The sequence below is a fragment of the Citrus sinensis genome, chromosome 1 (assembly GCF_022201045.2).
Source record: "Citrus sinensis cultivar Valencia sweet orange chromosome 1, DVS_A1.0, whole genome shotgun sequence".
Lineage (NCBI taxonomy): Eukaryota > Viridiplantae > Streptophyta > Magnoliopsida > Sapindales > Rutaceae > Citrus > Citrus sinensis.
Genome location: NC_068556.1, coordinates 786,169 through 798,870, shown reverse-complemented (window position 1 = coordinate 798,870; position 12,702 = coordinate 786,169). Strand labels below are relative to the sequence as shown.

Below are 12,702 nucleotides of genomic sequence, written 5' to 3'. Positions count from 1 at the left end.
AGTGTAAAAGTGGTTAATTGATACAAATTTAAAAAGAAAGGTGGTGCAGAGAACATGTTAGAATTTTGTGATGGTTGGATGAACATAAGACAAAACATAGGTGGTGCAATGATAATTTCTCTACATTAATTGAATGTATTATATGTGATGTATTATAGAATCTGTCCAATCCTCATTAGTTGTAATTAACTCACCACAATTAATTTCTAGAAATGAAGAGGCGCCCATCATCAAACATGGCAAAGGCACAAACGGGTGATTGGGCTGAAGTGGTGATTTTTGGGGTGCTTTATATATAGAGTAATGATATAGCCATAAATTCTTGTCCAAATTTATTTTGTACAAACTGATGTGGCATGATAAGATTGGTTGAATTAAATATCATTTGGCCCACATGATTTGTTTTTATTATTTTATATTTTCATTCAACCAATGAATTAATGTCACGTCTGTTTATACAAAATAAGTGTGTACAAGAGTTTGTGGCTGTATCATTACTCTTATATATATGTGTGTGTGTGTGTATTGTTTTTTAATATATATTTTTCTTTTTTTTAATATTTACTTCTTGTAATCTCTTTTTTTTTGTTAAGCTATTTTAATTTAAACTTAGTATAGAACCTAACGATTAATCTAACAATTACGAGAATCTAGTGATTTATATTAGCGAATTTGGATTTGTTTATCAATTATCTATTGATCAACAATAAATAGCTTACTCTTAGTTAGATAACAAAATAAATTTTTTTTTATTTAAGAAATTTTAAAATCTTTTTTTTGTTGCTAACCTAAGATTCTTAATATATTCAATTCAATTATTCTATATTTTCACAGCGAGAATTCTTTGCAGTTGAAATAATGTCAAAGAGGCTTCTTACTTCCCAACTAGATCCTCATACATCTATATATATAAATGCTGGTTTATCAAAGATACACAAGAAAAGCACTTTAAATTGATGATTCATCGTCAGATATCACTTGGAACAAACAGTTCATTATTTAATGGATTTTTCCATTTTAATACTCCATCTAAGAGTTATCAGTATATGTACATAAAATTGCTTATGGTCGATGATAATTCCTGTCAAAATCCTTGCCATTTCTAATTAAATAAAAAATCGAAATGCTAGTCTAAGAGAAAATATTATATAATATATAGGAAGAATAACGGTCAACGACGGGTCAAGTCAAGAGAGCACTGATAAAGCGTACTGAGTAATGGAATTATTAGAAAACAGAGATGAGCACCAAAAATCATCAAGAAGTTAGGCCAAAGGCCATAGAACTAGTGGAAGAAAAACTGCTATAAATCAAAGATATGTAAGTTGTTAAGATGTTTCCACAGCCAGCATTAAATTTTGAGAAAAGCACATATCTCTACAAGCGAAAGAACAGTCCATGATGGTTCTATCCTTAAGTTCAACTGCTAATTTCCATGTTTCCCACCCACGTTGAAATTTAGCTCAAGGAAATAGAATAGTTAATTAATTTTTTAATTAAACAACGGACATGAAACATTGTACGAGTTGTGGGCTTAGGCTAGCTTCTCTAACTGCTTATTTAAAGCCAGTCGAGACAGAGGGAGCCTTATAAGTTATCAAGAGCAAAATAGAAATTCAATGGCCTTACTTAGAATTCTTCTCTTTGCTTGCGTTCTTTCGCTGCGCCTTCTCTGCTCCTTAGAGGAGGGCCTCGCTTTTGAAGAAACAGAAACTGCTGAAAGCCAACATGATACACGTACCATTCAACCCAGCTCTCTTCTTCCATCATCTATTTGTGACACCTCCACCAAAGGTCAGTACATATAAATTAGTAAACAAGACTATGTATAGATAAAATAAATGTTCAAGAATCCTCTTCTTATCCTTTCCACTCCTTGTCTTTTTTTTTTTAAAAATAAGCCAATAAGATTGAGTTTTACATTTATTTATTATCTTTATTAACAATCAAATCAGTTTCTTTATTTAGATTACAAAGACAAAGAGATGATAAGAAGAGAGAAAAATAAGGAGAAGATCCTATTTCATAATAAATTGATGCATGTGTATTAATTTATTAAATATTTTTTAAATGTGTATCCCCTGCATCACGGTTAATAATATTATATGTCAGCTAATGAGAGGAAGGCAACTTTGAAAGTAGTGCACAAGCATGGTCCATGTAATAAACTTGATGGAGGCAATGCGAAGTTTCCATCTCAGGCGGAGATCCTCCAGCAAGACCAATCTCGAGTTAACTCAATTCACTCCAAATCTAGACTTTCAAAGAACTCAGTCGGCGCCGATGTAAAGGAGACAGACGCCACCACGATCCCGGCCAAGGACGGTAGCGTGGTGGCTACTGGGGATTACGTTGTTACCGTCGGTATCGGCACTCCGAAAAAAGATTTATCGCTTGTGTTTGACACTGGAAGTGACCTTACATGGACGCAGTGTGAGCCTTGCTTGAGGTTTTGCTACCAACAAAAGGAACCAATATACGACCCATCTGCGTCCAGAACATATGCCAATGTTTCTTGCTCATCAGCAATATGCGATTCACTCGAGTCCGGCACAGGTAATAATTAGAAGATATATATACATGTGTGTGTGTGTATGGTATGTGAAAATCCATTCAAGACTCATTCGACAAAGATTTCTCTTCCTACGTATATATGTATGCAGGTATGACGCCACAATGTGCAGGCTCAACATGTGTTTACGGCATCGAGTATGGAGACAACTCATTCTCCGCTGGATTCTTTGCCAAAGAAACCCTAACCCTGACATCTTCAGATGTTTTCCCCAACTTCCTCTTCGGCTGTGGCCAATACAACCGCGGCCTATATGGTCAAGCGGCTGGCTTGCTCGGTCTCGGCCAAGACTCGATCTCGTTAGTCTCCCAAACTTCCCGAAAATACAAAAAATACTTCTCTTATTGCCTTCCATCATCATCCAGCTCAACAGGTCACCTCACTTTTGGCAAAGCTGCCGGCAATGGCCCCTCGAAAACCATAAAATTCACCCCACTGTCAACTGCCACCGCAGACTCATCCTTTTACGGCCTTGACATTATTGGCCTTAGTGTTGGTGGCAAAAAATTACCAATCCCCATCTCAGTGTTTTCATCAGCAGGTGCTATTATTGATTCCGGAACTGTCATCACACGCCTGCCACCGGCTGCATACTCAGCCCTACGATCAACATTTAAGAAATTTATGTCAAAATATCCAACGGCGCCAGCTTTGTCGATTCTTGACACGTGCTACGACTTTAGTAATTATACTTCTATTTCAGTGCCTGTGATTAGCTTCTTCTTTAACCGAGGAGTTGAGGTGAGCATTGAAGGGTCTGCGATTTTGATTGGCAGTAGTCCGAAGCAGATATGTCTAGCATTCGCCGGCAATAGTGATGACAGCGACGTTGCTATAATTGGGAATGTGCAGCAAAAGACGCTGGAGGTTGTGTACGATGTTGCCCAAAGGAGAGTCGGTTTTGCTCCTAAGGGTTGTAGCTAGCTATATAGCCAGCCAACCAGTTTGGAATCTTAACTAAAAAGAGATCAGTAGAATCTTCCCGAAAATAAGTTTTGTGTTTAAAAATAAAATAAATGGAAGAGTAATGCTTCAGCTTCGGCGTGGGCCAAAACGAAAAGAAAATTGTTGGTCCATTAAGATATGTTAATAGTACTATTTTGATGCCTACGTACGTAATTGACTTTAGCTTCTCTTTCAGCTTTTTAAATTTTGCGGCGGCGTAATGAAATTGACTCCAAAATAACATTGAGACGTAACGACGCTTTGATCCTTTTTATATTGAAATTTACCATATTAGTCCCTGTCGTTAGTTATTAGGTGCTAAGGTGGCTTTTTTTTTCTTTTTTTTTTTAAAGCTGCATAAGCTCCGGATTCATCTCAATGCATATATTTGACTTTTGACGCCCCTCAAAATTCTATTAAGATTTTTTTTTTTAAATTGAAATTACCCTTATAACCAAATTACACATTAATTCATTTTTTTTAATCTTGAATGAGAATTCAATTAAAAACTATTCTTTTAATAAAAAGCCTTACACCCACCCCATTTTGGAATATATTTTTATATTTTAAAATTTAATTGATTTTTTTAGGAAGATTATAATAGTTTAGAGTTATGGAGATAGAAACTACGTAATAAAAGATAAATAATTTAATATTTTAGGATTTGTATGTATTTTATAAATAAAACTTAAGAAAAAAAATATTTTTTAAGGTATACTTTTATGGAAAAATAGTTAATATTAATACATGAGTTTGTATTTTAGAAATTAAAATAAGAGTATTTTGGAAAATAAAAATTAAAAGGGGTGTTACTAAAGTTTTAGAGGGGTGTTACGAGCTCCACTCCACATGAAAATTGAAGCCCAATCCAATTGTCAAAATAGTGGTCAGCCCTTTAACCCTTTTCATTCGATGGACCACGCGTTGCACGCTCTTGCTGGACCTCCAGGAAGTGGAAATGTCATTTTCTAAAGTTTCAATCACGAGTCTGTTTCACATTGTGGCCGAAATAATCTGGACCTACCAAGTGTCGGCCACTTTCAAAAGCAAAGCATATAACACCAAAAATGACAAAACAGTATATAGCTCCATGATTGATTATTGGTTAGCGGGTCGAAAATTTTGTAACCATTAATATTTGGCCACGACGTCAGTCCTGCTTATTCTGAAAAACATACCGTCAAGTTGACACCACTCAATCCAATAAACTGAAAGCCGAAAAGAAAAATCTTCATTGGGCACAAGACTTTGGGGCTACAGAGAATATTCATGATTATAACTTTAGAATATCCCCAACAACAGAAATTTTAGGATATCTATAAGGTATAATATTAATTATATAATAAATAAATAATATTATAATCTTTATTTATTTTAAAAATAAATATGTAAATAGTAATTATATAAAATTTAAATATATATATCATATATGAATTAATTAATTATATTACCTTTTATGTATTTTAAAATTTCTCGCCCAAATACATCTATGATGTGCAAAGCTGATATCGGAATTATGTACATATAGATTGTAAAAATTTAGCCGGGTGATTTCATAATTTCATATGTTTACAAACAAGTGTTTTTTTTTTCTTCTTCGTCAATCAGTGTAAAATTCCAGCCGCGAACTTGGTTCTATGGCCAAAACTAATTTGATCAAATGCCAACAAATTCTCGGTCCTTCACAATAGACTGCTGATGTTTGTTTTATTAACTAGTCATCTAATGTCATCACCTGCGATCATATCCTTAATTCTTGCTAAGTCACTATTTCAATCAGTGTTCCTGAGGCTTCGTTTGAAACATTTGATCGAGCACGTAATATATTTCATCAAACACTTGATTTTTTGACACTTGAGTTATCATCACACTAAATAATCCATGGTTTAGATATGAGTTGCAACTTTAGTTCAAGGATCGTTAGCCGTTTTCTACTACTGTAGTGCCTCTACATTCTGCTTCTCAATGTGGGTAAGTACCCTTGACATCCCTTAATATTTTTCAATGTTGATTTTTGAGGAAATCAAAAATATTAATTAAAAACAAAATTCATATTAAAAATTTTCACCGTGTCACTTGATGTTGTTTGACTAATTCACAACTTAAATATTATTCGTCACTGAATTATGTCACATATCTAAATGCTCACCATTACATTCATTCATCACTGAAGATTTCTAGTGTTACAATTAATGTTCAATCTTGAACTTGAACTTTGAAATAAAAAATTTTATATTGTCCGACACAAAAAAAAAAAAAAAGGCCGTATGTTTTTCTAATGAAAATAGCTTCTGGCCGTTCTATTGCTCCCACATGTAACTCATAGTTTTCTTATTAGTAACTGCAAGTACAAACAGCTTTATTTAATATTTATCAATAACTGCAAGTACAAACAGCTTTATTCAATATTTAGATCGAGTACAGCAAGGACCATACAATACTTGAAATTATTATTGATTAACTGCAATTTCCAGGACCAAAACCAAGTCTCCTTCCAGCAACATCGTAGTGCACTTCGTGCCCTCGCTGCTGAACATTCCCAAGAAGAAAAGAATTGGTATCCGAAGGATATACAGCGAAGCCTAAACACACTTGGCTCACAGAAGCGACGACCAATGTCCCCCTCACGTCCAGTTCAAGATCAACGCCACCTAAGAAGTGGATTGTAATCTTTGGTACAACAACTGTTTCATAAGCACGCAAATCGTAACATGTATCAAGAATATCGCCAGCTCCTTTTGCCCTTTTATATTTCTTCATCCTTTTACGAAATGCTGATCTCAGAGCTGCGTACATGGGTGAAGGAAGCCGGGTGATGACGGCTCCCGAGTCGATTTCTGTGCTCAACTTAGTAAAATATGAAGTACTAAAAGGAAGTTTTTTCCCACCAACACTTATGCCAGTGAGGGTAATATCGTAATATTCAGACTGTTCGGGAGTAGTGATTATTGGAGTATATTTTATGAACTTGGTTTTCACAGTATTACGTTTGCCAAAGGTTATGTATCCTCTGGAGCCGTATGGTGAGGGAAGACAATATGAGAAGTAACTTATTTTAGTTTTTGTAATTATGGATACCGGACTTCGGTCAAGACCCATAATTCCGGATGCCCCGCTTTTGTCGCCACTGCTGTTCCTGATACATCCCAACAGAAAAGGGTACCGCGTAAAGTATCCTTTGATGTTGGCTTCTTGTATAGTCATCCTATCAGTCGCCCAAAACCCGCTGTTGCCTGAGCCGTCAACATATGCAATGTTGAAATGGCATTCCCTCGAATTGCAATTGTCTGCATTTATTTGAAGCAAAAAAAAAAAAACTCCAATTATTTTCACATGGAATTTGGATCTACAGCTTATTTTGTTTGTGCTTATTTTTTTAGGCGTAATTTATAACACAGTATAGTTTTGATTTAATAGTCTATATATATATATTGTTATCAAATGTGTTAATTTTGTTGATGAAAAGTAAAGAAGTAGTAAATCTTGACCATCTGAAGGAAATAATCCACGGAGTTTCTTGCACGTCGTAGAGTTGCAAGGGATTTTGGAAAAGGTTTTAGACTTGGATGGATCAAAAAGCAGGTCCCTTTGTTGAAAGCAATGAATGCAAGGCTTGCACTGAGTCCAAGTGACGTCGCTACCAGTATCCAAAAGGAGAGAAACATACTGTTTCGGCTTCCCAATGGCGACTACAGTATAATACTCATCGGCTGATACACTTTCGATCTTGGCAGGGAAGGTAAAGGCCTTTGTTTTCTTTAAATTGTCAGGAACGGCTTTTTGCAAACGCCCGGAATACTTTGAATAGAGTCGTTGTTGGTCTCTACGTAGAGTTTCTTCGAGGGAGGGACTTTTCCCTTGATTCAGCGTAGAACATGGGCCGTGCTTGCTTACTACTTCTAGAGATGCTTTGCCGAGACCTTAGATACGCAGACATAGCATTTAATGAGTGCTAATTATTATGATTATAAAAACAATAACAATGAGAGAAATCAAAACCATGTGTATATATAAATATATAGTATAATATAAGAACCTTGGGGCAAAGCTGTCCGTGTGCGGTTGCAAACCGTCGGTGGTAATAGAGAAGTGACTGAAACAGTGTAACTGTGGGAGAGGTTGTTGTCGTTGGCAGAGGCGCCGTTGTTGGATGAGCAGGGAAGCCATATAAAAAGAACAAAAGCCTTGAGGAGAATCCACATTATGCACTCAGAGGACTGTTATTTGTGTGGCTAAATGTATGTCCACAAAGCTTCCAATTAAACATTTGCTATCTTGGCTTCACTTATATATAGCAATTTGAAATGGAAATTGTTTAAGATACGAATCTATATATCTATATATAAAGTTGGGACTTGAGGAGGTGATATGGCATCACCACTTCACTTTTTTGTATATTCTCTATTATCTAATAAATAGAGAATTTTTTTTAGATTTGACTTTTCATCTTCTCATAATTAATTTGATTATATTTAACTCATTTAATAATTAGCAACTTGATTAATATATATCATTCCTCATCTTTTATATTTTTTATTATCTAAAATATTGGCAGATATTCTTTGTACTTTTTTTCCTCTTTCTATTTAAATTCAACAATATGTAATCATTAATAATAACTAATTATAAGTCTTTTGAAACATTTATTTATTTTATTATGCTACCAATTAAACTTTAGTGGCTTAAAATACATGAATTAATTAACATAGGAAGAGAGGTTCTTTCATTTTCCCTCAACAATGCCACTAAGGCCTAATTTTAATGCCATAATCCCATATTTAATTATGTAACCTTTTGTTGAGTGTCTTTTGGCTTCTTCAAAATTTATTATGCTATCAATTAAACTTTAGAGCCTTAAAATACATCACCTAATTAACATAGGAAAAGAGGTTCTTTCATCTTCCCTCAACCTCATCTTTTTATATTCTCTATTATCTAAAATATCTAAAATATTGTTGGATGCTCTTTGTACATATATCATAATATGACACTCAAAAAAATAAAGATAAAAAAACATATTAATAATAAAGATATCAGTTAATATATAATTATTTAATAAATTGGTTGATATTAAAAAAATAATTACATTACAAAATATTAAAAATAAAAAATTATTATTATATTATAAAAGATTACATGTCTCTTCCTCTTTCTATTTAAATTCAATAATATGTAACCATTAATAATAATTAATTATAAATCTTGAAACATTTATTTATTTTATTATGCCAATAATTAAACTTTAGTGGCTTAAATATATCAATTAATTAATATAGGAAGGAAGGTTCTTTCATCTTCCCTCAACAATGCCATTAGCGCCTAATTTTAATGTCATGATCTCATATTTAATTATTCAATCTTTTGTTTAGTGCCTTTTGGCTTCTTCAAACTCCATAAACATTAAATATTTAAGATTTGTGGCATCATTATTTCTCATCTTTTTTTATTCTCTATTATCTAATATATTGGTTGAGATTAAAAAATAATTGCATTACAAAATATTAAAAATATATATCTATATCTATGTATATATATATATAAAGTTGAGACTAGAGGAGGTGATGTGGCATCATTATTTTTCATCTTCTTGTATTCTCTATTATTTAATAAATTGGTTGATATTAAAAAATAATTACATTACAAAATATTAAAAATAAAAAATAATTATTAGATTATAAAAGATTACATGTCTCTTCCTCTTTCTGTTTAAATTCAATAATATGTAACCATTAATAATAATTAATTATAAATCTTGAAACATTTATTTATTTTATTATGCCAATAATTAAACTTTAGTGGCTTAAATATATCAATTAATTAATATAGGAAGGAAGGTTCTTTCATCTTCCCTCAACAATGCCATTAGCGCCTAATTTTAATGCTATAATCTCATATTTAATTATGCAACCTTTTGTTTAATGCCTTTTAGTTTCTTCAAACTTTATAAATATTAAGTAATTAAGATTTGTGGCATTATTATTTCTCATTTTTTAATATTCTCTATTATCTAATATATTGGTTGAGATTAAAAAATAATTACATTACAAAATATTAAAAATAGAAAATAATTAATAGATTACAAAAGATTACATGTCTCTTCCTCTTTCTATTTAAATTCAACAATATGTAACCATTAATAATAAATTAATTATAAGTTTTGAAACATTCAATTATTTTATTAAGCCAACAACTAAATTTTAGTAGTTTAAAATACATCAACTAATTAATATAGGAAGGAATGTTCCTTCATCTTCCCTCACCAATGCCATTAGGACCTAATTTTAATGTCATAATCCCATATTTAATTATGCAACTTTTTATTTAGTGTTTTTTGGCTTCTTCAAACTCTATAAATATTAAGCATTTAAGATTTGTTATGTTTGGGTTTTTTTTTTATTATTTAACCAACATCCTCTTTAGAAATGTTATTATGTTTTTATTTTTTGACTTATTTAAATTTTTAATATTGTGTGCTTCATGAAGTACTCTTTTCTTCATGAGTTAAACAATGATAAAGATAGTTGGATAATAAGGGTTAAGCTTTGTAAGATGTGAGAGTCTGTTAATACAAAAAAAAATAGAGAGTTGATTAGTGTGAACATGATTGTTATTGATGAAAAGGTTATGTACACTTAACTATACACATTAATATATTTTTTTAATGTTAACAAAAAAATAATAAACTTTCATAAATAACATTAGTTTTATAAGGCTGGGTCATCTTTAAAAAAAAATAATTCATATTTTTTATCAGTTTCATCGAGTGCAAAATAATAAAATAATAATAATACTAAATTTTTTTTTAAAACCGCACGAAATGCGGTTCTATTTCCTAGTTCTTTTCATAAATGGAGTAATAATGGACTGCTACGTTCGTAATTGATTTTATTTTTCCTGTGCGCTTTTTGTATTTTGCGTCGGTGCAAACAAAAATATGATATTGAGTCCAAAATAACCTTGAATTTGACATATCGACACTTTGATCCTTTATATTTTGGAAATACCATATTATTTTCTGTCGTTATTTAGTAACAGCTAAGGAATAATGGACAAAACTGAATTTGCATAAGTTTTGAATTTATATGAATGCATATATCTCAATTTCGACATCCTCAAAATTTCTTATGGAATCCCCTTTTTAATTGAAGTTACCTTTTTAATAAAAGAAAAATTAATTCATTTCTTATCACGAACGAGAATTCAATTAAACACTATTCTTTTACTAAATATTTTACACACATTCTATTTCATAATTTATATTATATTTTAAATTTTAAATATTTTTTAAAACAAAATTATAAGATCTTAATGTTATGGAGATAGAAACACTATACTAAGAAATAATTTAAGATTTTATGATTTGTATATATTTTATACTTAAAAAGTTAAGAAAAATATTTTTAGGGTGAAATTTCATGGATTGATGATGACACACCTACAAACTCTTATATACAAAATATTTTTATACATGATCGACATGATTAATTTTTTTATTTTATATTTCTACTCAACCAATAATCTAATGCTCCAATTTATACAAGAATTTATAAATATATTATTACTAGCTCCTAATATTACTGCATTTTTTTTTTATAAACTAAAATGAGGGAATTTAAGAAATAAAATTCAAAATGTATGTTATGAAGATCTTAAGAGTTGTTTAAAGCTTCACTCTATGAAAATTGTATAGTTATCGGGCCTTTTCATTCTCCTCGAGAAAGTGGCAATTTATGCCATGCTCTAAAGTTTCAATTTTCACATTATGGCTGAAGTGATTTGGACCGAGAAAGAGTCTTCCACTTTCAAAAGTAAAGTATACACCAAAATAACAAAAAAAATATCTTGCTCCATGATTGATTAGTTAGTGGGCATAAAACTAAAACGAAAGAGCATTGTTGTATCTCTTTATTGGGCACAAAGACTTTAGGGCTACACAATGTTCATGATTATAGCTTTATAATACGCCCTAAAGATCTATCGTGTGGGCAAAGCTGGTTTAAGAATTACGCACGTATAAATTGTAAAATTAGCCTACTGATTTCATAATTTCCCAAGTATTGTTTCTTCTTCGTCAAGTACTGTAAAATTTCAGCTGTGAACTTGATCCTATTTATAAAACTAATTTGATCTAATGTCTATAATTCTCTATCTTTACAAGGGACTGCTGATGCCTGTTTTATCAGATAGCCACCTACCGTCATCTCCCAAGATCATATCCTTAATTCTTGCTGAGTCACTATTTCAATCAGTGTTGTTGAAGTTCCAGTGAGACATTTGATCGAGCACCTGATTCGTTTCATCAAACACAAAGGCAGTGACACTTGGGTTGTCATCCTATTGTATCCTTGGTTTAGATATGAGTTGAAGCTTTAATTCAGGGAGCAAAGACAATAACCAAACCACTTCTACAACTGTGCTATAGTGCTCTATGAGTGTATTTGACACACTATATTATATTAGTACTGTATTATAATAATACTGCATAATGTTTGGTACTACATTATACTGTATTAATTTTTTTGTGATTAATTTAAATATTATATTATATTAATATTTAAATTGTATTAATATTTTATATTATTATTATTTTAAATTAATATTATTCAAATTTATTCATATTAAATATTTATTATTAGTTATAATAAATTATAAATCTATTAATAAATTATAATGTAAAAATAAAAATATAATATAATTATATTGAATAATAAATTACATAATTATTAATTTATATGAATAATTATAATGTAAAATAAAAACATTATATAATATTTTTTTAAAAATTAATTTATTATTATTGTTGTTATTATTATTATTATTATAAAGCAAAAGGGCAAAAAAAAAAAAAAAAGAAAGCAAGCTGCAATTGCCATTAGCTTAGGCCCATTAATGCAGTGCTACTGTAGCTTTTTATCGGGCCTGTATAAATTTAATAGAGAGAGAAGTTTTAATACCTTAACCAAACATGCCCTATATTCAACTTCTTTATGTGGAGTAAATGCCCTGATTGCCATTCTATTTTTCAAAGTTAATTTCATTAATTAAAAATTGAGTTCATATTGATAATTTTAACTGTTTTCTTATTTTAAAAAAAAATTGTTGTGAGCTTTCCAACTCCATGAACTTTTCATTATATTATTTTATTTACGTAGTATTACAATAATGATTTAGTTGGTGACAATACT

General features: G+C 31.0%; 2 protein-coding genes across 2 annotated transcripts; one reads left to right on the top strand and one right to left on the bottom strand.

Annotated features, from left to right (window-relative positions):
• The first annotated feature begins 212 nt into the window (after positions 1-212).
• On the top strand, positions 213-3,722 carry LOC102613474 (aspartyl protease family protein At5g10770-like). The gene is made up of 4 exons (XM_006483447.4): positions 213-272; positions 1,539-1,794; positions 2,113-2,556; positions 2,664-3,722. Exons 1-4 carry the CDS (start codon positions 213-215, stop codon positions 3,494-3,496), a joined length of 1,593 nt encoding a protein of 530 aa, XP_006483510.2. The 3' UTR covers positions 3,497-3,722.
• Positions 3,723-5,768: 2,046 nt separating this feature from the next.
• Positions 5,769-7,803, bottom strand: LOC127898570 (aspartyl protease family protein At5g10770-like). Its single transcript, XM_006483446.4, has 3 exons — positions 7,554-7,803; positions 7,006-7,437; positions 5,769-6,804 (listed from the first exon to the last, which is right to left on the bottom strand). Exons 1-3 carry the CDS (start codon positions 7,717-7,719, stop codon positions 5,975-5,977), a joined length of 1,428 nt encoding a protein of 475 aa, XP_006483509.2. The 5' UTR covers positions 7,720-7,803; the 3' UTR covers positions 5,769-5,974.
• Positions 7,804-12,702: the final 4,899 nt, after the last annotated feature.